The following is a 12,715-nucleotide window of genomic DNA, read 5'->3' on the forward strand; positions in this document are numbered from 1 at the left end:
CATGGGTACTGCCTACGCATACACCGCCATGCTATGAAGTAACCACAGTACACAACAACAGTAACAGGGATGGGTCAATAACTTTATTGCTCACAACTGCTTAATTAAATGCATTTACGTGACACTGCAACCAATTCTTTACTTTTTCCCGTCCCCATAGTGATTCGAACAAGAAGCATAAATACAATAAAAACACCCCAAGATTCAAACCTCAACCAGTTTAAAACAGTGCATAACCTGTTGGCTCAACAGATTAAGAACACATAAGCCCTCGTCACTGACGAGAACACGTCTAAAAACGAACCCGCCACCATGTTTTCTATTTACAGTAGCGCGTGTCTTTTTCACAGCGGGAGTGGGGGCCTTCAATGGCAACTTCTGCGCCAGTAAAAAAATGACTAGATGGACCTTGAAAATGCGAGAACTGGCAGACTGAGTGTGCTTGCATAACAAGTTGCATTCCGTGTGCAATCAGAATTCCCATTAGGTGAGCCACAGGTTTTTGGGTGTGGTTGTGATGATGATGGTGGCAGTCTGATAATGCAGTGCTGCGTACAGCTGCAGGTGAACGGAGAATGCAGGTTGCAGAAGCACCGTCACGAATCCCCTTCATCCTCGTCGCTCTTTTGGGCCTCAAACAAACGAATGAGTTCGTGAAAACGACTGGACACCTGGAACACAACACCACAAGGTCGATGCGTTAGCAACTAATGAAACAGTGGCCGTACAAAAAATACACGTTTTTCAAATCAAAAAGGAAAAATAAACACTTTCTGAGAGTGACCAAGCACTAAAATTGAAGCAACATCATTTTCTTTCTTACTCTTTGGCAACAATTAGTTGATCTGCCAAGATTCGCAAAAGGCAGGGAAAGAGAACTGCCCACTTATAACAGAACTCAAAAACAAAATTACAGAGCTTCCTGTTAATGCTATCATACACAAAATATCTATTGCTTATAATAATAGTAACGACTGCAAATGTGTACACAAGAAAAACAGGTGCAGTTCCAATGGAAAAGGGGACATGCAGTTTACCTAGCATACACAATCTGTAGTACTCTGCGCAATTCTGACAAATTGTGCCCTATTAAAGTTGTGGCCTCCAAGATCAGCGCCTGGTGATACATAGTTGCATCAGCTTTCCAACTGCCTTGTAACAGAACACTGCCTTGTAACAGTGCTCGTGTAAAATAGAACATTCTCTACATAGTGGTGTTGGTCACTGACAGAAAACTGAAACAGCGGACCCATCAGTTTTAACATGACAGTTACTTGTTAAAAACCAATGGTGCTTACTTCTGCACGGAGTCTAAAAATGCCCGTGATTTCAATGCACAAATAAATTTCATTTGTTGCTAAGTTAAAAGCAGCTACTTCAGGCAGAACCAGTAAGTGCATACCAAACTGGAAGGAAGAAATACTTTCTGTAATTCTTACTGTAAAAAATATTAATTTTTTTTTCAGCAAGAAGAAATTATTTTTTTTTACTAGGTCCTTCTCCTAGAGAAGATTAGAGTCCCAGTAAATTTGAGACAACAACACAAATTTCTTTTCTTGCATTATCTTTTTTTTTTGTATCTTTTTTTTTTTCTTTTTTGTCAGAGGGACAGGACACAGCAACATTTCCTCTCCAATGATAACATTGCCTTTGGGTGTGCCTTTGCCTTTGCCATGGTAACATTGCCTTTGCCAGGCTTACATGAGCAGTGGCATATCGATACAGCAACAACACAATGCACACCTGTTCAGGTGGTCTGCCCAGCAGCTGTGATGCTTGCTGCAGCCCTTGCTCCGTGCCAGAGCGCTGACATTCCTGCAGCAACACCTTGTCGTCCTCCCTGAAAATGCCAGACAGTGCGCCCTTTCAAGCCTCTTGGAGAATCCAGCATTTATTTTCATCTCCATAACTCGCCGCTGAAGGCAAGGCTGCTATACCCTTGGCATTTTCATCTTCATAACTCGTCGCCGAAGGTAAGGCTATTATACCCTTGGCATTTTCATTTACTGCGCGCAAGGTGATCCACTTTGATTTAGGCTGGAGAACATACACTCTACAAATTTTAGTCATAATTTCAGTTGTCAGTTTCTCTAAAAGAGACTAGATGCTCTGCATGTATATATGTATATATATATATATATATAAAAGAAAAACAGAACATGCACTAAATTCAAGTCAGTGGCTCACAACGTTGGCACATTCACACTGCCATTTGCGGCTATAGCAGAGCGCACCTGATCCAAAATATGATCACTAGACTATGCAAAAAGGAAGTTGCCGTGCTCAAAGCATCAAGCACTCCATTATGGTGCAATGAAGTAGAGTAAGAAAAACAAAAGGTTCATAACCTTGCATTTCAGACAAAACATAAGCACGTTCTTGCCTCTTGCTGGCACATACTGGATGCTGTCAGTTCAACTCCGACAGCGGGTGCTCTTTCTTAGCACTGTACACTTACAATCACTGTACTGTACAATCATAGGAGGAGACCTTAAAGGCTGGCTCAACTTACCGTGTCCAGGCAATAATTTGGCCATCCTGGCTGCCTTTCCGCCCTCCTCCGTCCTTCGCACCCACTGACTTGCCGGGCTGCATCGGACAAACCTCAATGAGTGGCGTGGCACACGCTACTTTCTGGCAACACTGTCATCTTTGCGTCATCACAGTGCCAGAAACCGTCCTAGCTGCACACTGTCATGCATCAACATGCAAAACACTGCATCAAATCCTTACCACAAACACACCTCACCACGCATGACACGCGGAAACATGCAAAGATCCTGTTTACAGCTACAGGCTGGAGTCTGTCTCACTTTTTAACCCCTTCTGTTTGACACCCGCCGACACACGCTGCTTACGGTGCTGGTGCAGTGAAACAATACCTCTGAGAAAGCAGCAGGATAAACCCATATTTGGGGAACAGCCCCTTGCTCCTCCACTGCGCGTCACCACTCTCGTGCTATGATTGCCACTGAGGTCCGTGCCTGCTGATTTGAGTGGTGCCAAGGGAGTAACAGGTAGTGTCCCTTCCCCTGTCACTTTGTTCTATCCTTGACCATCCCAATGATGCCACAGGGTAGCTGGGAGTTGAGAAACTGCGCTGCTTTCAAAAAGTACGACTGCGGTTGGCCCAGGTGGGCCCGTGAGGGGTGGGTCGAGACAGACGGTGCGCAGCATGCCCTGGCTCACGAGTCCTCACCTCGGCGCAGCCCTCTGTGGTGCGACCCTCCCCCAGCTCGCCTTCCACACCAGGGGACTGAGGCCTGCCTATAGTGACCCGTGCCGGCCGCAGCACTTTGCCAGTCTGCAGAAACACACGGCCACCCAGGAACTGCAAGGGGAGCATTTCGGCCCAGAGTCTTCCACGGCCCAGTGGAGCACACCACGTGGCAGTAACCGGGGGCACTCTCCTTTAGAGCAATGAACAGCCGGACCACCCACTCTGGACCCCCACCGAGGGGCCACTAAAAATCTATACACTGTTTAGCCTGGTTTCTTAAAACAGCGCAAAGCAAAGCAAGGAGACCAATAACATGCAGTGGAATTATGGTTGGAAGGAACTTGTTGGCAGTATGAGCGGCACTGTTTCAGGCGGTGAGGCATGCGTGGCTTTAAATTTACCAGCCCAAGATGTCCAACGACCACAGGGAGCTTCAGCGCAATGTCTTTAAAGCATTTGTCTCCCCAGTGGGTGAGAACTATACTACTGACACATGCAATTTGTCAACACAACATTTTCTATTCCAATTTACTATATGACACTTTTTTGCACCAAAAATGTATGCTAAGTCACATCCTGCAATAAATAAAAAACCTCACCAACTTCGCACTGCATGCCTCACTCTAGGCCAGCACATATGGCAGGTGCAGTGTAGCCGACTGGCAGTGAAGACAAAGGGGGCCAAGTTCCGAGTTGCACGTGGCCTGGCTTGTGCAAATGTCCATGCACTTTATCATTAACCTCTGCCACTTTTACCCCCCTACACACCCTTATACACACTGCATTGTTAGAGGATGTGCTCCAAGCAGGACTTCCTTTCGTCTTCAACCAAATCACTGCTCTCCCTAGCAGTGCTGACAGGGGATAGAGGGAAAGGATAGTTGCGCACCGACTACACTAGCTCAGCTGTGCCGTGCAATTGAACGAGAACTGGAAGCACAGTGTTCACACAAATGAGTCAGCGATAGCTAAGCAGCTTTAACAAGAAAATAGAAGCACAACAGGAATGAGGTCACTGCAGCTGTGGTGAAGAAACAAGACAGCACAGCAGCCAATGGCAGACAGCACGGCTGCAGGTGCACCACATAGGGGGCCACATACATTTAGTGGCCAGCATGCCTTGAAAAGGTTTTTTCACAAAATATAGAGTACTACGCTTCTCGAAGCTCCTTGGCCGCACTGTTTGAAGTGATACTTGCAGTGCACCGATAAATGTGTGCATATCTCACCACACAATGGGAGATCACATCGCATAATTCTACCAAGCAGAATGTGACTGCACCAGCTAACAGTTTAATTTCTTCTCACAGTATGTGGCCGGGCACGTGAGCAAATGGTTTCAAGCAGCTGTCGCGAGCGTGCATCCTACAACAGGCGCAATGGTGCCCCGTCACCCAAAGCCAAGCCTCAGAAAAATCAGCAACAAACACCCGCTTTTCTCAGGAAGACACCTCACTGCCTCGACTGGGCACGCGGACGATCAATGTGATGGGAACTTTTGGTGGGAAAAGTTTACACCTGCTGACTGTTCCAGGAACCAGCACAAAGGAGGACTGCCTTTAAGGGGACGTGCTCCTCCAAACAACTTTTTTTTTAATAATGAAGTTAGGAGGCTGAAATTTTCACAGCTTATAGAGATTGAGCTCCTCTGGTCATATATGTAATCAGATTTTGAATAGCTGCTCCGGATAAAATGTTACGCAGCATGACTTTCAGAAAAATGGCTTTTTTGTGCACACTTTTTTTTATAGTAAAAATTTTTTCTGAAACTTTTAAATTAGCCTAGGTGGTTCCTTATGAACTGCAGAGTGCACAAATCTACCTGAAAAAGCCTCATCATCATTTTCCTCACCACGAAAAAAAAAGTACTGGTAGTGTGCCTTTTTTTGTTCTGTATATTTTTGTTTTATGACCGTCAGAAATATCTAAGGACACAAATTGCATAATGAACAAGATTTGTGCACTCTACGTGTTATAATTAACATCTGTGCAAAATTTCATCCTGATACGACAACTTTAAGTGGGAAAATAAGTGTGCACAAACTCAGAAAACGGACAAAAACAACAAGCTGAGAAAAACGCAATTGAAAGTTTATTTCTTTGGCAGACTCAGAAATTCTTGCTCGAACAACATGAAATTTGGTGGGGATACAGTCTGAAATGTCCACATTGAGGTACTAAAACTAGAATGCTCCTGCTGCATAAGTTGCACCCTCACGGTTTTTGCTGGGGTAGTCCTTGGTATGGGTTTGTTTCACCAGGCTGCGGCAATGGGGCTAGCCTTAGCAGTCAGATTTGCACACATTTGCCTGATCCTCCGCTGGTCACTTGCATTGCTTAGTCTGACCAGTTCTTCTGAAGGGAAGATCTGACCAGTTCTTCTGAAGGGAAGATTCCCAGTTCTTGGAGAACTTGCTCAAAACTAGTGTGGCCTCTGTTGAACCACAACCCTGCGAGGGCAGTGGCAGTCTCCACTACAGTGAACTGCAGGTTGTACGATAGCGTCCTGTGCCAGATGCGCAGTGCTGCTTCCGTCTCCATGGCATGGGATGAGCAGTCAACATTTTTTTCACACACAAGAGGCACGAAAGGCTTGCCACACTTCCTCCTCTTGCTCATCAAGCTTTTGGTGGCGGCTACAAGTACAAGTAGTTTGACAGCACCTCAAAATCCAGGCAGAGACCAGTGTCAAGAGAAATGGCAGTGCCAACACTGTTGTGGCTCGTGTCTTTGCTTCTGCCAAGTACCATCAAAAATCACACTGAGGTCAGTCTGACCAGCTTGCAACGCAGTTACTTGCCTTGCTTCAGCAAGGTTGTCTGAGACGCCTTTTGTGGCCGCAACATGAACTTTCTTGGCAGTGTTGTAGAACGTCTTTTGATGCTGTGGTTTTGGTAGACCAAGAATGGCACAAAACCTGCACAGCTGATCGTGTCCGATGCCAACCGCGCGTGCAGCGAGTACCGCTTTCACATTGACGGCGAAACTGCAGAGTTCCGGTTTGCGGCCTCCGCGACCGACGGCGGCAGCGCGCTGCGACGAGTAAACAGAAGAAATCACTCCCGCAGCCACTCCCGCAGGGCACTTCTCGTTTTTGCACTTCAGTTCCAGTACCGATGCGAAGCCCTTCCGCTTGTTCGCAACCTCAACTACGACGAGTTCGCACTTCCCGCACGTCGCGCACACGGCGGCACTCAAGGTCAGTCAGAGCGCCGACTCCACAGATAACTGCACCGCTCCCGTGGCTGGCTGTCTCCTCACCTTGGAAGGCTGCCGACTTCTTCTCCGATGCGCTTATAAAGCCGATATCTTCGCTGATAAAATCAGCCCCGCCTGGTAGAGCCGCGCTTGCAACGCTTGAAGGCCCGGCGCCGTTAGGCCTCACGGTGCCGGTCGTGCCGGCATTGGCCGTGGTCGTCACAACGCTGCGCCGCTTGCGCTTTCCTTTGTACCGGCATGAAGTACGCTGCTTCCGGCGACAAAAGTCACGCTTCTCCTCACCGTTCACGATTAAAAACACACGATAAGGAAATAGAAAAGATAGCGCGAAGTAGCGAACGGAACGATGCGGGCGATGGCGGCTCACAAGCGGCAAGAGCCAATGGCGGTCCCGCTTTCGCGTCACGTGATTTAAATGCCCAGTGGGAGCTCGCAAAACAAGCGGGAAGAAACATTTTTTTTATTTTTTTTACGCGGAGATACGAAGCTGGCGAGCGGCTCAATCGAGAGAAGAAGGCTTGATCTACCTCTCTCAAGTGACCAAAATGGCGGCGAGCCACACTGCCGTGCGGAATAAATTCTCAAACCTGGCCGAAATTTGGCTTGTTTGCGCGATTTCTTGGGTCACCGCGAGTCATTCAGACACATTTTTCACTAAGTTCTCGTTCGTATTTCGCTTTCATTTTTTTACCCATGAAAGAAGGATAGTCAAAGATGCTAATGCAAGGGAAAACAAAAAATCGGTATATTTCGAAAAAATCGCGTTTTTTCGACCCGCGTGTCCCCTTAACGATGAAGACTCCGTGCCACTTTCCCAAACGTGCGGGACGAAGACAAAACCCGAGAGAAACAACGGCTGAGGGGCACTGCTGGCAGACAAAACCAATGCCCATTGTCAGACGACTTCCTGGGCGCTTGCTGGCGATTATTCGCATTGCAAATAGACGTACAGTTCCCGCCATAGATGAGTCAGCACTTGGAGATACGGAGTCAGATTCTACTATAGCTTGGAGGAAAAGGTCCAGGTAATGAACAAAAGTTTAATTCTATGTCCATGAGACTTTCAAAGTGCAGACTCCACAGCTAAGCAACGCCACCAGCCCCTTGACAGTGAGCAGATGTGTACGCCAACGCAGTGTGCTCTGAGTACCCGCAAGACCACTGGAGATTGCCGTCGGCCTTGCACAAGTACTTGTACAGCAACCACGAATGCTCCATCTAAATTCCGTCATGCTGTCTTTTGTTTTTGCTGCATTTTCCGCAGTGCAGGTGACATCAGGGCAGGAATGTTACCCTTGTGCTGTTTACATAGTTCGCTTCAGTCTCCTCTCTGGAAACCAAAGGTTCGCCATGCCCACCTTGATGCCGCAGCGAGTGCAGTGCCTGGCCCGACTCAGGTAGCGTGGGTCGGGGCTGCGCTGGTGGCAGCTGCAGGGGCACTGCAGGGTGCCCGGGGCGTCCCGTGGCGGGGACAGGGTCAGCTCCTCGCAGCTGCTGCTGCCGCCACCCCCGGGGCTGCCCACTGCGGCCGCTGCTGCCCCTTCCCCTTCCTCCTCCTCCTCGTCGTCCTCCTCGTCGGGCAACGTCACCTCCTCGAAGTCCTCCATCAGGCTGCAGCGTCCACCAGGGGTCAGGCACATCATGCGGTCACAAAGCGCTGCCACAGGAAAACACTCACAGGCAGTTGGATAATGGACCTGTCATTGGATGGGTGCCAACATCGTGTTTGTCAAACAAGCATCTGTACTTGAGCCACGTCTGTTTTTCGTACATGCTCGGCGAAACGCAACACAGGCAAGTCAGCGAAGAGTTAAGATTTGCAATCTGTGCAGTGGGCAGCAATAAAGTGACTCAATGACTGTGCTGCAGAAGCCACAAAGGCAAGATGCACAGTACAGAAATTGAAGACATTTCAACAACCAAAAGTGCACCCAGCATCAGCATGATAAATGGGTTCATGATAAATTCCAGCTGTCTGAATGCAGCCCACAATCTTAGTTCCTGTTTCGCAAGTACATCACAAATTCAGAAGTGTCTCGTATGTGGCACATCTACATAAAGGCTGCTTCACGCTTTATGCAGCATACTGCACTGTGATAGCATTGGCATGAATGAGGCCGGCCGGGCAAATTTTACTCGGCTCAAGTGTTCTGCACAAACCTACCAGGCATGCCAGGCATTACACGGTATTCGACAGAAATGAATAGTGTTGCTTTGCCAGGTCTAGCGAGTTCTAATCAACAACAGTGCTTTATTAATAGAATAACTGTCCACCTGGGAAAAGACATCTTACCTATTCAAATATTGTTTTTTATCCACAGATACTTCTGGTAAAACTACATAAATGAAGGTGACCACGAGGTGTTTTTTTTTTTTTTTGAGACAAAACTAGGCCACCAGACCGACTCTTGGTGGTTTCAGCGACAGTTAGGTAGTGTTCCCTTGTCGCTTGCCTGTCTGGGACCCCCTGGCTGGGTATCAGCTGCTGCAGCTCGTCCATGAGGTGGCTCTGGCCGCGCAGCAGCGGCTGCAGCACCGAGAAGATGGCTTCGGCAGTGACGTTTGGCTGCCGCTGCAGCTGGTGCAGCGAGCGCAGCAGCCGCTGAAGCTGCTGCGGCTGCTGGCCCAAGTGCACCTGCGTGCAGCAACCCCGCCAATATTAGTGCAACACCTCTCCCTCCCATGCTCACTACAGCACTAGTCTCTGGCCACGCAGATTGTGCCCATGCAAGCAGCAACGTCTTTGCTCCAGCCACAGTATTTGTCAAATTACAACTCTTGTAACCTGGCCGAACAGTTAACCATGGTTTTTACATTGAGTATGTGAAGCCGGCCAGACCCCTTTTCTAGGGCCTTGCATTTTAGATGGGGAGGACTTTCAGGCATCCTGGGCCAAAACCAACCCCGGCCATTCTCTGGCAAGTCATCGCAGACCGTTCATGTTGTGTCTGCCTTAAGTTCCAAATTGAAAACTGGGCTAAACTGTGAATCAAACGGACATCAATCAGACATTTTGTGTGAAATGATCACTAACGGCAAATCGTGGTGCTACAGGTACTAGCCAGAGACCAAGCAGCAATTAAGTCGCTACGGAAATGCATTTCTTCAAACAACAATGCTGACTTCTTTCCTTGGCATGAAAGGGGTGTTTCTTATGAATTTCTAAAGCAAAGTCAGACAGTTGAGCAGCATTTTCACTAGGACTTACTGAATCAATAATGACGTGCAGTTCAAAACAAGTACCCCAGGTATTAAAAAAGCACCAGGGGTGCTCACGTACCTCTAGTTTCCGGAGAAAAAGGCGTATTTTTGTGAAGTTCAGGTACTGTAACAGCTTTCCACACTCCAGGGCTTGCTCTGGCAGCAAGAAGCCAACAAAGTCGTCGACCAAGTCCTGATGGTCGTGAAGAAGCTCGGCAACCTTCTTGTACAACTGCACACACAAAAGGGGGGGGGGGAGGGGGTAGTAAAAACATGCGCACAAGAAAAATTCAACTGCCACATTCCATGCATGAACAAAAATACATCTAACACTGTGCCTTCCCTCTTCACCAGCTGCATATTTCTAGTACTGAGTGGTAATGTTTAAACTCGCGGCCCAAACTAAACGAAGTCAACACGCTAAAATTTTCACCTACTGAGCCACTCACGCTTTGTATCTGAATGTGTTTAATGACAAGCAGCACCACATCATAAAAATCGTCATAGTTTGAGCTAGGGTGCATTTAGCCACTTGTACAAGCTCAAACAGGATTCGTTTATTGCACTGGCTCGTTCCTACAGCAGAATGCAGGCTTTTATTTGGCACCTCGTGAATGTACAAATGTAGCAGAGAAAAGTGTGCGACTCAATAATCGGCAGTACTAGTTGAATTTCCCACGTGCCGAAAACAGTGTGCCAGTCGCCTGCTGCCTCACCTGAACGGGGCTGGTACTGTTGCACTGAGCACTGTTCAGCAGACAGAGAAACTTGGCGTGGCGAATGTGGTCATCCTTGAGGGCTTCTTGCACCCGGGTCAGGTACTGCTGTGTAAACTGGCTCTCGCGGTCCTCCTTCTAAAAAATGGTTAAAAAAAGAAAAAGTGAGAAACAGGCGGGAAAGAGCACACAAATGGCAGCAAATACGGTGGGATATCGCACTCGTTTCCTTTCACAGAATCAAGTACAGTCGAGTCCACTTATAACGATACCGTGTAGAACAATATATCGAATACAGTAAAACCTCGTTATAACGAAATGGGATATAACGAACTAATGAATATAAGAAAGCAATCGTCATTCCCCTTGAAATTCCCATAGACGCCCATGTATTCAAGACCTCGTTTTAACGAATCTGAAATTTCCTGGCAATGGGTATAACGAACCTGTTTTTTTTTTCCACAACGAGCATTACCATTTTGGTATTCGCCAAGTCAATGCGACGGTTTCCGTCGCATCATGGTATGCGGCAATTCAAAACTTGCGCTAGCTAGGGGCAGCCAACTCCAGCGTGCTGAAATGACTGCAAGCGCCTGGCAACACATGTGAGGATGCGCGTCTCCCGGGTTACCGGAAGAGTGCATGGATGCTCCTCCAGGCACTGTATCAGGATGCGGCAGACCTGCTGCGCCGCTTCTTCGGCACTTACGATGATGGCAACAGCGGACTCGAAATCGCGGCTTCAGCTGAAAAAGCCATCATTCGCTTGAAGAAGACGCGGCAAATATCTATCAAGGGCTGTCTATCTGCGAAGTGAGCCGCCGGCTCGTGTGCGGTCGAATGATCATTAATGAGCTGTCTGCTGTGAATAAAGTAACGATTCCTTTATGTTTTATTTCACTTGTTTTAGGTAGGGCACAACCCTTTGGCGCCTGTTCATGGGCCGAGCGGCGTCGCTGTCGTTGTGGCCAAGCGAACGATGGCTGGACCGACGAGTGAAAGAAAAAGCGAACGATGAAAGAAAGCAAAGGAGGAGAGTCCCGCGAAATTGAGAGGGGGGGCAGTTCACCGTGGCGGTGTGAGCCAGCACTCTCCGAAAGTGTCCGGTGGGGGAGGGGAGAAGGCAGTATCTGTGCCCACACGAGGCGCTCGACGGCGCAACACTTGGCGAAAACGTGAGGGGGGCGTGCGCGTGACTAGGATGTGCGTTCCCTTAAGACGCAGTTCGTGGTCCCTTCCTGAGACGTACTTCGCGCTGCTGACGCAGAGGCTCGTCATCGCTACCGTCGAGAACCCACGAGCCAGGGCTGCCTCAGCACACTGCTGCTGCGCCCAAATATCGCATTTGGGAGTATCGTAATCGCCAGCCAATTTTTGTTTCTGCTGTGAATTTCGGCAGCGAGTAAATCCTCTCTTGCGTATAAATTGCCCGTAAAAATGGGCATTGGCTATGACGAAGTAATTACGACCCCACCTTCAACTTCGTTATAACATGGTTTTACTGTATGACAATGAACAACTATGGCACCGTCCGCTTTCGTATGTGCTGTATGGTAAAATGAACTGCTTATTACAATGCTCCAGTGCTGCGATATTAACTATTGAATCCGGTTACAGTGCGCACTGAAAATTTGAGCTGCCGCCAGCACACCGCGCCATCGGCATGCTCTGCGAGCCGCAATGCGCCTCAGATCCCTTCCACCCCTCGGAAAACGAGTCGACTACGCCGCTTTATGAAGCGAGGGGATAGGGAGAGCAGTTTTCCATCTGAACCCCACTCCCAGCGCCGCCGCTTTGGCATCATCTCTGCACCCGCAGTTCGCTCGTGCGTTCACCTATGCTTGGCTGGTGTGTCACGTGCGCACCACTTTGAATTTGTGATTGTCTGAAGTGACTGGGTGCCTCTTCAGCTGCCTCCATTTTTTGCGGAAAGTACGTCAGGGCCAATGTTTTGGAAACATCCGAGTGCCTCATTGAAGAGGCGAGTTGCACAGCCTACTCAGGCAGGGTCTTCGCAGGGTCTTCGTTTCCGCCAAAAACCTTCCACTCAGCTATGTGAAGCACTTATAGATGCTTTTGAAAAAGATGTGCACCATCTTCATGTGAAGCAAACAAAGCCCACTGACTATGGTATCTTTTCTGCAAATAAGTCATGGTACGACCTTGCTTGCATGCGAATAAAATGTTGTAATCTCTGTTTCGTCTTTTTTCCCCCCACAAACCACTCATAACAAACATCGGTTATAACAATGCGATTTTCCTGGCACTTGGATATTGTTATAAGTGGACTAGACTGTAACGAAAGAAGTTACAGAGGATCCCTCAGCATATTCTTAGGAGGCGAAAATGCAAAAGTTGG

General features: G+C 48.2%; 1 protein-coding gene across 8 annotated transcripts in view; it reads right to left on the reverse strand.

Moving 5' to 3' along the window:
• Positions 1-61: 61 nt before the first annotated feature.
• The window catches only part of Mute (gon-4 like protein muscle wasted), a 47,942-nt gene continuing 35,288 nt past the window's right edge, over positions 62-12,715 (reverse strand). For 3 of the 8 annotated variants that reach the window (XM_077699942.1, XM_077699940.1, XM_077699939.1), the window contains exons 17-24: positions 10,357-10,494; positions 9,720-9,872; positions 8,893-9,074; positions 7,798-8,050; positions 3,200-3,331; positions 2,513-2,589; positions 1,744-1,840; positions 62-671 (exon numbers count right to left, since the gene is read on the reverse strand). In XM_077699942.1, coding sequence (XP_077556068.1) covers positions 597-671; positions 1,744-1,840; positions 2,513-2,589; positions 3,200-3,331; positions 7,798-8,050; positions 8,893-9,074; positions 9,720-9,872; positions 10,357-10,494 — 1,107 coding nt within the window. In that variant the 3' untranslated portion in view covers positions 62-596. The remainder of the gene's footprint in view (positions 672-1,743; positions 1,841-2,512; positions 2,590-3,199; positions 3,332-7,797; positions 8,051-8,892; positions 9,075-9,719; positions 9,873-10,356; positions 10,495-12,715) is intronic. The other 5 variants (XM_077699941.1, XM_077699945.1, XM_077699944.1 and 2 more) reach the window with 5 other exon arrangements.

The sequence above is a fragment of the Haemaphysalis longicornis genome, unplaced genomic scaffold, assembly GCF_048455015.1.
Source record: "Haemaphysalis longicornis isolate Haplotype H1 unplaced genomic scaffold, Haemaphysalis longicornis Haplotype H1 scaffold_2, whole genome shotgun sequence".
Lineage (NCBI taxonomy): Eukaryota > Metazoa > Arthropoda > Arachnida > Ixodida > Ixodidae > Haemaphysalis > Haemaphysalis longicornis.